The sequence below is a fragment of the Tachyglossus aculeatus genome, chromosome 11 (genome assembly GCF_015852505.1).
Source record: "Tachyglossus aculeatus isolate mTacAcu1 chromosome 11, mTacAcu1.pri, whole genome shotgun sequence".
NCBI classification, from domain to species: domain Eukaryota; kingdom Metazoa; phylum Chordata; class Mammalia; order Monotremata; family Tachyglossidae; genus Tachyglossus; species Tachyglossus aculeatus.
This window is the reverse complement of record NC_052076.1, coordinates 56675062-56687751: the sequence shown is the minus strand read 5'-3', so window position 1 is coordinate 56687751 and position 12690 is coordinate 56675062. Positions and strand designations below refer to the sequence as shown.

General features: G+C 50.8%; 1 protein-coding gene across 1 annotated transcript in view; it reads left to right on the top strand.

Annotated features, from left to right (window-relative positions):
• Positions 1–839: 839 nt before the first annotated feature.
• Positions 840–12690, top strand: part of NLRC5 (NLR family CARD domain containing 5) — a 68293-nt gene continuing 56442 nt past the window's right edge. Inside the window, exons 1-8 of the mRNA XM_038754337.1 lie at positions 840–864; positions 957–1093; positions 3419–3713; positions 5143–5217; positions 7701–7757; positions 8048–9776; positions 10538–10621; positions 12387–12470. Coding sequence (XP_038610265.1) covers positions 840–864; positions 957–1093; positions 3419–3713; positions 5143–5217; positions 7701–7757; positions 8048–9776; positions 10538–10621; positions 12387–12470 — 2486 coding nt within the window. The remainder of the gene's footprint in view (positions 865–956; positions 1094–3418; positions 3714–5142; positions 5218–7700; positions 7758–8047; positions 9777–10537; positions 10622–12386; positions 12471–12690) is intronic.

The following is a 12690-nucleotide window of genomic DNA, read 5'->3' as shown; positions in this document are numbered from 1 at the left end:
CTCCCTCTCCCTTCTACCTCACCCTGACTTGCTCCCTTCATTAACCCCGCCCCCCAGCCCCAAAGCACTTATAATAATAATAATAATGATCGCATTTGTTAAGCGCTTACTATGTGCACAGCACTGTTCTAAGCAGTGGGAGGGATACAAGGTGATCAGGCTGTCCCATGTGGGGCTCACAGTATTAATCCCCATTTTACAAATGAGGTAACTGAGGCACAGAGAAGTTAAGGGACTTGCCCAAGGTCACACAGCAGACTTATTTACATTATCTGTAATTCGTTTATTTATATTGATATCCATCTCCTTCTCTAGATTGTAAACTCGCTGTGGGCTGGGAATGTGTCTATGTTATATTGTACTCTCCCAAACACTTAGTATAATAATAATTAATAATTATGGTATTTGTTGAGTGCTTAACTATGTGTCAGGCACTATACTAAGTGCTGGGGTGGATACAAGCGGATCGGGTTGGACACAGTCCCTGTCAAACGTGGGGCTCACAGTCTCAATCCCTATTGGACAGATGAGGTAACTGAGGCTCAGAGAAGTGAAGTGACTTGCCCAACATCACACAGCAGACAAGTGGCAGAGCCAGGATTAGAACCCATGCCCTTCCGCCATCTCTGCCGGGCCACGCTGTATCCATTACGCCAGGCTGCTTCTCTGTATGCTGCTTCTCGTACTTCTTAGCACGGTGCTCCGCACACAATAAGCACTCAATAAATACGACTGAGTGAATTCACATGCCTGAAAATTGAGAGAGCAGATGTGATTGTTTGGGAAATTAAGACTCTGAAGGGAGGAATGATCCTCTGGGGATTTAAGCTAATGTGAAAATGCAGCTTCCAAGAGTCCAGAGTGGTTCTGAACTCACCTCGCCGAAAGGGCAGGTTACAGAGCCGTTGGTGCGTTTCTGGGGTGAAAGTCCCCCATCGTCCCTTCCCTCTTGGCAGGAGTCACCGCAGGTGCCAAATGCAACAGGTATGGCGTGCCAAGTGGTGCTTCGGACCCGGGACCCAGCCCCCGGTCTCAGGGGGACTCCCCAAATGGCAGCTTCCTCAGCAGCGACTCTAGGACAACTGACATGACTGTGCCCCGCTTGGATATCAGGTAAGACTTTCTCGTATTCCTTGGGCCAGCCCCGGCCTCGGGGAGACTCCCACGATGTCAGCTTCCTCAGCAGTGACCCTAGGACAGTTGTCATGACTGTGCCCCATTGGGTTACCAAGTAAGACGTTCTCGGATTCCCAGCCCCTAAAGCAGCCACGAATGGGCCTTGGAAATGGAGTTCATTTTGAGAAAGATTGCTGTGACACTGAACTGCTTCCCCTGCGAAGTCGTCCCCAATCAATAGCAACAACAATAATGATAATTATAATAATAATGGTATTTAAGCATTTACTATGTATCAAGTATTATACAGGATCATCAAGTCAAACACAGTTCCAGTCCCTCATTGGGCTCACAGTCTAAGCAGGAAGGAGATCAGGGTTTGAAGCCCCAATTTACATTAAATGGGGAAACCTAAGCCCAGAGACGTGAAGTGAAGAAGCAGCCCTCGGGAAAAGCAGCTTGGCTGAGTGGATAGAGCACGGACCCGAGAGTCAGAAGGACCTAGGCTCTAATCCTGGCTCTGTCACTTGTCTGCTGTGTGACTTTGGGTCAGTAACTTCACTTCTCTGGGCCTCAGTTACCTCATCCATAAAATGGGAATAAGACTTGTGAGCCCCATGTGAGACATGGACTGTGTCTAACCTGACTAGCTAGTATCCACCCCAGTGCTTAGTGCAGTGTCTGGCAAATAGTAAGCGCTTAGCAAATAGTCTGAAAAACAAAAACAAAAAAACATTCTTTGTCACCATCTTCTTCCTCGTCTTCTTCTCCCTCCTCCTCCATCTCTTCCTTTCTCTGGGAAGCCACCACTCGCTGCTCAGCTTGAGCTTTTCCCCATCTGTGGAGTTGCTGGTTTTATTTTCTACCAAGTTTCAGGCTGGCCATGTTTGGGTTTATACCGTGTTTGCTCTTAGTCTGGTTTTTATGGCATTTGTTAAGCGCTTACTATGTGCCAGGCACTGTACTAAGCTCTGAGGTAGATGAAAGATAATTAGGTTGGACACAATCCATGTCCCAGAAGGGGCTCACAGCTTTATTCTCCATTTTAGTGAGCAGCGTGGCTCAGTGGAAAGAGTGTGGGCTTGGGAGTCAGAGGTCATGGGTTCGAATGCCGCCTCCCCCACATGTTTGCCGTGTGACCATGGGCAAGTCACTTCACTTCTCTTTGCCTCAGTTCCCTCATCTGTAAAATGGGGATTAAGACTGTGAGCCCCACATGGGACAACCTCATCTCCTTGTGTTCCCCCCAGCACTTAGAACAGTGCTTTGCACATAGTAAGTGCTTAACTAATACCAACATTATTATTATTATTTTTTTTATTATTTTAGAGATGTTAACTGAGGCACAGAGCAGTAAAGTGACTTGCCCAAGGGCCCGCAGCAGACAATGGTAGAGCTGGGATTAGAACCCAGGCCCTCTGACTCCCAGACTTGTGCTCTTTCTACTAGATCATGCTGCTTCTCTGCTGCTATTCTGATTATGCCTGTTTCTAAGGATCCAAACAGCCCATATACGTGGCATTTTTAAGCAAAAATATTGCCTTCTTTAAGCCTGGGGGAGGCCATTTTGCAGGAATACCTGTTCCTCCAGTCAGAACAGTAATCCCAAAGGCCAAGGGGCCTCGGGGTCGGGCTAGGAAAACCAGGGTGTGGCATTTGGGGTAATGAGGGGGAGATTTGAGACCTGAGGGGCTTATGTCATGGTGTAGTGGTTAATAATAATGATGGCATTTGTTAAGTGCTTACTATGTGCAAAGCACTGTTCTAAGCACTGGGGGGAATACAAGGTGATGAGGTTGTCCCATGTGGGGCTCACAGTCTTAATCCCCATTTTACAGATGAGGTAACTGAGGCTCAGAGAAGTTAAGTGACTTACCCAAGGTCACACAGCAGACATGTGGGGGAGGCGGGATTCGAACCCATGATCTCTGACTCCAAAGCCCGTGCTCTTTCCACTGAGCCACGCTGAGGCCTGGAAGTCAGAAGGTCATGGGTTCTGTACCACTCCGCCACATGTCTGCTGCATGACCTTGGGCAAGTCACTTCATTTCTCTGTGCCTCAGTTATCTGTAAAATGGGGACTGAGACTGTGAGCTCCATGTGGGACAGGGACTGTGTCCAACCCTACTTTCTTGCATCCGCCCCGGCGCTTAATACAGTGCTTGGCACATAGTAAGGTCTTTAAAAATACCACAATTATTATTATTATTAAAGTGTTCAATCCCCACTATTTCTTCACCCTGTCTGGGGCCATCCCTAGTCTTGTTCCCTCTGTTGTCTTAAATGCTGTTTCTCCCGCCAGGTCCAGATGGACGCTATAAGCCTACCGGAGAGTTTGTGGTCCCAGCTAGTTGAGATACTGAGCAAGGACCCTCAGTGGCTGGTTGAGAAGGCCCAGTCCCTTCTGCCCGCCATGGACCTGCAGAGTCTGAGGTCTCAGGCGAAGAGCTTGGCCCCCACCCAGGTGGTCCCCAGCCTCCTCCGCCTGCTCCGGACCCACAGCCTCGCCACCTGGAGAGTATTCATCCAGACCCTCTGCATGGAGCTGGTGTTGCCTTTGGAGCTGGAGACCACGCTTTTGAGCGTGTGGGGGCAAGGTAACATCAACCGGCCGATCAATGGTATTTATTGTGAGCTGACTGTGGGCAGTGCCCTGTACTAAGCGCTTGGATGAGTGCAATATAACAGAGTTTCCCCGCCCACAAGGAGCTTACGGTCTAGAAAGAGAATCAGCCCAGGTTGAAACTTGATTGATTGATGGCTCATCAGCACCTAGCCCTTGCTGGGGGAGCTGGCTTTGATTCTGACCCAAAGCAGAGGGATTCTTCTAGGACTCGATTCCTCTAGGACTCAATCCCAGGGTCTCCAAGAGACCTGTCATATTGAGGGGCAGGGGTTTGTAGGGGCGGGGTCTCTTGGGTGTCCCTAGGAATTTCCGGTTGGCTGCTCACAAGAAATCAGTCGCTTCTGTCCAGGTCCACACCAGCTCCTCCCCGGTAATGCTGTCAGAGGCCCGAGGGTGGTCACTGGGGATTCATCCCTCTGGCATGGATTCTGTCATTCTTCTTGGCCCCGTATTGGAGTTTAGAGCTGGCTCTGCTCCCTCTCCCCTAAGCCACTTTCTGTGGAGGGGAAAATGTAAGTCTTTTCTGTCTGCTGCATACCTGGGTTTTGCTGCTCTTTGAAGGGGGGCGGTTGAAGGAGTCTCCCTTTCCTGCTCTTCCCCAAAGCCACTTTCCCCACCTTGGGCAAATGGCCTCTGGATCTGAGGTCCACATTTTGAGGGTGGGTTAGTAGCTGCCCACTCCCAAAGAAATTAGCCCCCTTAGGTAGCCCCAGCACCTGTCCAGAGCAAGGGTCCCCAGGGCACAGGCTGATGGGTGTCAGGGTTGGGAGTGGGAGTGTGAGAAAGGAAGCCATTTGACATCCATTGGGTACTGCTGCTGTGCCAGGGATGGAGACAGACCTGGAGACAGTTTTAAACTTTCCTGGCCCCTGAATCTTCCAGCTCTATTGCCTCCTAATTATTATTATTATTAATAATAATAATAATAATAACTGTGGTATTTAAGCACTTACTATGGGCCAGACCCTGCACTAAGCACTGGATGGAATACAAGGAAAGTTCATTAGACTTGCTGTAAGTCCAGAAGACCTAAAGAAAACAAATAGTGAGCCCAAAGAATGCAATAACTGTGTTGTTCGCTAAGTGCTTACTTTGTGCCAAGCACTGTTCTAAGCACTGAGGTAGATACAAGTTCATTGGATTGGATAATTAATCAATCCTTCAATGGTATTTAGTGAACACGTACTGTGTGTAGAGCACTGTACTAAGCGCTTGGGATAGTACAATATAATGGAGTTGGTAGATATAGTCCCGGCCCACCATGAGCCCATCTTCATTTTCCTGTAACCAATCCCTCCTCCAGGTCTGGTTCCCCTTTTCCCAAGGGGGCCGCTCCATCCTATCAGGGCTACCACCCCCATCGACAGCTCCCTGCTTTTCTGACTTATTTATCGTTTCAGGAGGCCCTGGCCAGAAACGAGAGGCGGGGAATGAAAACTATGTTGAGGCTCCTCACTCTCTCTCTCAACTAGCTGGTGAGTGATGTTGTGGGTGGGAGAAGAGGCTTCATCCAGAAACCTGCTTTAGCTGTCCTGGGGTCAGTGGGCCCAGGGCCTTGTTTGCACCTCACAGATCTGCGGGGACTTGGGTGGGACTGGTGGACTGCTGAGGCTGGCTGATAAATTAAGGCTGCCTACTTAGAGTATCATTCCCATTTCCCAGATCTGTCCCTTCCTTTTCATCAGCGCTTAGAACAGTGCTCTGCACATAGTAATCGCTTAACAAATGCCATCATTATTATTATTATCAACCCCTCTCCTTGTCTTCCTCCCCATTCCTCTTGGGTAATGGCCAGATCACCACAACCTGTCTGCAGTGAATATATTCGGGGTCGGTCCCCCCTCCTCACCCCAAGTTCCCATGGAAACCAAGCCAATGGGAAATAGAGAGAAGAAAAGGGAATTGTTTTGTGTAGAGAAGCAGTATGGCCTAGTGGAAAGAGCAAGGTCCTGGGAGTCAGAGGACCTGGGTTCAAATCCTGGCTAAGCTCTGTGTCAGCTGTGTGATCTTGGGTAAGTCACTTAATTCACTGTGCCTCAGTTCCCTCATCTGTAAAATGGGGATTAAATCCTACTCCCTTCTACCTAGACTGTGAGCCCCATGCAGGACAGGGACAGTGTCCAACCTGATAACCTTGCATCTACCTCAGTGCTTAGAACAGTGTTTGGCACCTATTAAGCGCTTAACAAATACTACAATTATTATTGCATTCTTTGGGTTCACTATTTGTTTTCTTTAGAACTTGGGCATTTTAGGTTGTGACAGGGACCATGTTTAATTCCCACCATAATTCCCGTGTATTATATTCCAGCACGTGGTACAATGTTCTGCACACAGTAAGACCTTAATCAATCAATCATATTTATCGAGCGCTTATACATGCAGAGCACTGTATTAAGCACTTGGGAGAATATAACAGAATCAGCGGACACATGTCCTGCCCACAAACAAGCTTACAGTCTAGAGGGGGAGACGGACATTAAAATGAATAAAACCGACATTGATATGAATAAATACTGAAAAATAAATACTACTATCTCTACTGTATCTTTGGGACTCCAACAGGGGTAGCCTACTCCTTGAGATGGAACAGGAGACTCCTGGGAGATGGAAAAGTCTCCAGGCCCATTATCAAGGAGAAGATAGATCTTAATTGGCTTCTCCAGGGTAATACCCTGCTCCCTTTCTTGATTCCCTGCCAGGCGTCAGCTGGAGAAGAAACCGGCCTTCGCTTCCCCATCTCAAAACTTTAGAGGCCTTAGCCCAGAGAGGTCTCGGGGAGCTTGCCTCAAGGATGGAATGGTATTAGGAATGGAGACTCCCAGACTGGGTTGGGGTGGGAGTGAGAATTCCTGCCCCACCAGCTCCACCCAACCCAGTGCTGCTGGGCATCTGTGTGGGCATCTGTGTGGAGTTAGGAAGTTGATGCCAAACCAAGAATGGGCTCTCTGTGCCTTGCAGATGTCTCTGCCACCTGCCAGACTTCCGCTGCTGGCCCCTGCCCCTCCACTGAGAGAACACGAGCTTCCACCTGCAGCAGGAAGCCTATATGAGCTACCCAACACCTCCTCCCAACCTTCCCCTGACATTCCTTTTAGTCCTCAGGCTTTGGGGTATGCCTACAGGTTTGAGTGGCCATTCTTGCTGCAATCATAGTAATGGTACTTGGCTGAGAACCTTCCATGCAGGGTCTTCCCTGCCCCTCTGGCCGGCCAAGGGAGGAGTCCTTCTGTTCTGCCCAGCAACCCCAGTCCCCCCTGTCCCCCCAGAAGCTACCCCCACGCAGAGGGAGAAACCCTTAAGGGGATGCAAGGACACTGAAATCTCCCAGCCTCTGCAGGTACTGCCCTCCACCCTCCCTTCTTCTTGTTTTTTTTTTAATAATATTTAATAATAATAATAATAATGACATTTGTTAAGCGCTTACTATGTGCAAAGCACTGTTCTAAGTGCTGGGGAGGTTACAAGGTGATCAGGTTGTCCAACAGTGGGCTCACAGTCTTAATCCCCGTTTTACAGATGAGGTAACTGAGGCTCAGAGAAGTGAACTGACTTGCCCAAGGTCACACAACAGACATGTGGCGGAGCCAGGATTCGAACCCATGACCTCTGACTCCAAAGCCCTTGCTCTTTCCACTGAGCCACGCTGCTTGTTAAGCACTTACTGTGTGCTGGGCACTGAACTAAGCTCTGGGTTAGATATACATTTATCAGGTTGGACACAGTCTCTGTCCCACATGGGGCTCACAGTCTTATTCCCCATTTTTACAGATGAGGTAACTGAAGCAAAGAGAGGTTAAGTGACTTTTCCAGTGTCGTACAGCTGACAAATGGCAGAGCCAGGTCCTTTTGACTCCCAGGCTTGTGCTCTATCCACTAGGCCTTGCTGCTTCTCTCCTGCTGCAGCTAGCCGGAAAGGAGGGTCCTCAGCTCAGTCACCTCTCTCTCTCTCTTCCAGTTCACCAGCACAAAGTTGTTTCTCCACAAAGGAAGCGGATCCGGTGTCAGCAGCTAGGTAACCCTTCCGTCTCTCCCTTTCTCGCCCCTTCCTCTCTCCGCACCTCACTCCCAAGGGCCTCTCCAGTGAGGGCAGGTGGGAGGGTGCCAGGGGTCACCTTGATATGGGCCTCAAATGGACCCCCTGCAATCCCAGTTCAGGTTCCCTGTCCACCTGGGGACACCTTCTGGGGCCCAGAGAACAGGGGAAGAGAAATGCCTTCCATTTCTGTGGGGAGCCCGGTCCCGGGTGGAGGAGGTAAGGCCTGGGCTGTTGCCTCAACTGTTTCCTCCCTGGGTCCTCCTCAGAACTGGCCAGGATCTACCAGACAGACCTGAAGACCTCAGTCCTGCAGCGCTATGGCAGTGAGGCAGCCATCCCGCCCGGGCCGGGGCGAGAGAACACCTCTGGCCAGGTCTATGTCGACCTGGTCATCCGACGGAATAAGGCCGCCTGGCTCAGGGAGAGGCCGGAGAGGGCCCGGGATGAGGCCTCTGAGGCCGAAGATGGGGCCGACGTGGGGGTTTCGGGCATGTTCGAGGCTGGGGCCGGCTCGCGCACCAGGGTGATCATCCTGCTGGGAAAGCCAGGCACGGGGAAGACAACGCTGATGCGCTGGGTCTGCCAGAAGTGGGCCAGGGGTGAACTGGACCAGTTTCAGTCAGTCTTCCTCTTCGAGTTCAGGCAGCTGAATCTGGTGGGTGAGAATCTGACACTCCAGCAACTTCTCTTTGACCTGTTCCAGCCCCCCAGGGTCCAGCCACAGGCAGTCTTCCAGGACCTGCAGGAGAACGCCAGGCGGCTTCTGCTCATCTTTGATGGGTTGGATGAGTTTCTGGGCCCCTGGCCTGAGGGCTCCTCCCAGCCCTGCGAGGAGCCAGCTCCTGACCCCTTCGCCCCAGCCTCCATCCTTGATCTCTTCTCCGGCCTGTGCTGTGGGACGCTCCTGCCCGGCTGCTGTGTGATGGTCACCTCTCGGCCGGGGAGGCTCCCCGACTTCCTGCTCAACTCGGTGACTGCTTCCTTTGAGGTCTGGGGCTTCGACTGGCCCAGGGTGAAGGAGTTTACCAGCCATTTTTTCCTGGCTCCGGAGGCCCGCTGCCAGGCCCTAAAGGTGCTGGAGGGGAACCGCAAGCTGCAGATCATGTGCTCGGTGCCTGCCATCTGCCGGGTCGTCTGTATCTGCCTGGGCCACCTCCCTTCGGACCAGCCGCTCATCCCTCTGCCCCCGACAGTCACCCAGCTATATGTCCAGCTGTTCCACATCATCCTGGGCCAGCAGCCATCCCCCAAGCATGGCAGGGCCCGCCTGGGCCAGCCCCAGCCGGCCCTCTTGGGCCTCTGCAAGCTGGCCCTGAGGGGCCTGGAGGAGCGAAGGGTGGTTTTCTCTGAGGAAAATGTCTCGGAGCCCGTGAGGAGCTTGGCCTTGAGGCACCACCTGCTCGTGTCCTTAGAGGTGAGGACCGGGCCCTGGAGACAGGAGACGGTCTTTGCTTTCCCCCACCTCGGCCTGCAGGAGTTCTGTGCTGCCTTGCATTTCCTGGTCAGCCCCTCGGTGGACAGGAGCTCTCTCAAGAGGAAGTTCCCCCTTAAGTCCAAGTGGTCTGTGAGGACCGAGTCCAAGATGGGCCTCCTGGACCACTTCCACATCTTCCTGTCAGGCCTCTCTGCCCCAGCCTGCCGGGGATTTCTGGCCCAGTTGGCCCGGCGGGAGGAGGCCTGGGTTCAGGACAAGCAGCTAGTTGTCCTGGAGTCCCTGCTGAAGCTGGCCACCACCAGCTTGACGGGGCCCAAGGTGATGGAGCTGTGCCACTGCGTGGGCGAGACGCAGGACCCGGAGCTGGCCGAGCGCGTAGGCCGCCACCTTCACCACAAGTATGGCTTCCACAACTTCCGCCTGACCCACTCGGACCTGGAGGCTCTGGCCTTGCTGGTGGACTGCGGGACCACCCCCATCGACCTGGACTTTGCAGGCTGCCCCGTGGAGCCGGACTGCCTGGAGGCCCTGGCCAAATGCCGGAATGTCGGGAGCCTCAGGTGAGGACAGGATAGATGGATGGAGGGGGGGGCTTTGGGGCCCTGTGCTTTGAAGTCTAGGCTTTCCTCTAGGATATTCTCCAGAGACTCGGTCTTTCATGGCACCAGAGGACCAGGTTTTGGTCTCCGAGAGAGTTGCTGTCCACCTCAAGGATCAGCGTGCCCACAAAGAGAAATTTACTACCCTCTTGGACCCCCTGAGGAGTTATGAAGTTCTCTAAGACATATCTTCCCCAATGCACCTCCTTGCCCAGGTGGAAGGTGTTGGGTGACCTCCTCCCAGGGAACCAGGTTGCTTTCCTCCTTCACTGAGAGAAACTGCTGGAGCCACATTATGGCTCTCGAGGAGCATGAGATTTTAGCTGCCCCTTGGGCTCAGAGCGGAGAGGCCAGGCAGGGCCCGGGCACCTCTCTCTCAGTCTGCCTCAGTCCCGCAACATTTTGATTTCAAGTCGAGACATTGGTGGTTTTGTTGAGGTGAAGCTGACCAGGCTTCAGCTTGAAACACAAGCTCCTGGAGCTGTGGGCCATGGGAGAGGCCAGGAGTGCCTGCTTTCCTGACTCCTTCAGAGTCCTGGGCAGCTCGTGGATGGGGCAAGCAGGAGAAGGGAGGGGACACTCGCAGACCACCTCTGGAATCACCAGTCTCGGACAACAGACGTCTGGGACCTCTGGAATGGTTCGAATGAATCCATCCGTGGCTCCAGGGTGGCAACCCAGTGCTCATCTAACTCCTCTCTCTCTGCACCTCTTCCCGGCAGCTTCAGAAGCAGGAAATGTGGAGACGCCTTTGCGGAAGCCCTCGCCAGGAGCTTGCCGGGGATGACGAGTCTAAAGAAAGTGGGGTGAGCATTTGTGTCTACTCAGACCTCAGGGGTTGTGGGGATGGGTCACCAGGAGGCGGATATTGCAGCAGCTGTCCCTTTATGGTGTTAGAGGGCCATGACTTCTTATAGGGTCCAAGCCTGGATACTGCTATTTGGAGGGGTCCTTCCCGGAAGGCAGTTGGGAGGAGGAGGACGGACTGCTTAGAAGTGTACACCAGCTATACACCCCATAGGGAGTGGGTAAGATGTCTTCAGAACATCTAAGAGAGGTAGGATGGCCTCTGTCAGTTAGTCAACAGGCCTCCAGGGAGCACCCACAGAATGCCTAGGGCTTTACTATATTACAATGCTCTCTCTCCTTGAGGCGGTTTTCATCTACTAGGCGAGGAGACAGTTTTCAATCAATTTATTATATATATATATATATATATATATATATATATATATATATATATACCTACATATCAATCAATCATATTTATTGAGTGCTTACTGTGTGAAAAACGCTGTACTTGGAGAGTACAATACAGTAGAGGTGGTAGAAACATTCCCTGCCCACAACGAGCTCACAGTCTAGAGGGGGAGACAGGCATTAATATCAATGAATGAATCATGAAGATGTACATAAGTGCTGTGGGGCTGAGGGAGGAGTGACTGCAGACCCAAGTGCAAAGGTGACACAGAAGGGAGTGGGAGGAGTGGAAATGAGGGCTTAGGTAGGCTTCTTAGAGGAAGTGTGATTTTAATAAGCAGCGTGGCTCAGTGGAAAGAGCCCGGGCTTTGGAGTCAGAGGTCATGGGTTCAAATCCCCGCTCCGCCAATTGTCAGCTGTGTGACTTTGGGCAAGTCACTTAACTTCTCTGTGCCTCAGTTGCCTCATCTGTAAAATGGGGATTAAGACTGTGAGCCCCATGTGGGACAACCTGATCACCTTGTAACTTCCCAGCGCTTAGAACAGTGCTTTGCATATAGTAAGCGCTTAATAAATACCATTATTATTATTTATTATTATTATTATTATTATTATTATTATTATTATTTTCCCCACCAAAAAACCCAGTGTGCCCATACCACTTGGTGCTTCTCAGAGCCCCTCTAAATAAGCTTGGCCAAGGTCTTTCTGATTTGACTGGGGGAAAGAGTAAGCTATTGGCTGCATTTTATTCCTCCATAAAGCCGTGCAACCCTACAGGCTGGTAAGTGGGACCTAAGGCAATGCTAACCAGGGCTTTTCTGGGAAAGAAACTGTGTAGGTATGGATATTACACTGATCAAAGAGTTGGTAAATAGGGCAGCCCTCTGTTTGGAGGGCATCAATATAGAGATATACCTAGACATAGATAGAGATCTATCTAGATATATCTATATCTAGATGTTTGCATATAGTATATATACGTGTATGTATGTATGCATATATGTGTATATACACACATATATGTAAGTTCATTGTGGGCAGGGAATGTGTCTGCTTATTGTTGTATTGTACTCTCCCAAGCACTTAATACAGTGCTCTGTACACAGTAAGCACTCAATAAATACGATTGAATGAATTAATACATAATCTGTAATTTATATTATTGTCTATCTCCCTGTCTAATCAGCAAGCTTGTTGTGGGCAGGGTTCATGTCTACCAATTCTGTTATATTGTATTCTCTCAAGTGCTTAGCACTGTGCTCGGCACACAACTAAGCACTCAATAAATGCCATTGATTGATTGACAGAGGGGGAGATAGACATCAGTGTCCTCCTGGGCTTACACTGACAGTCTTTGTGCTCTTCCAGGTTAATTGGAAGCAAAATCACCTCTCAAGGTGTGGATCACCTGATGCAAGCTTTTACAAACTGTCTTCAGCTGGAAGAGATTAAGTGAGTATGTCATGGGGAGAGAGGACTGCGGTGGTCCCTGGATGCACAGGCTGTGAATAAGAACTACAGGGCAAATACCCATTGTTTCACACTGGCTCTTTTTGTACCAATTCACATTTCAGGCTTCCTTTCGGCCCAGAACTAATTTCCCTTTTGTCGTGATAGAGACGGTTCATGGTTTCTGCCTTTTCTCAGGACAAAGCAGAGAAGCAGTGTTGCC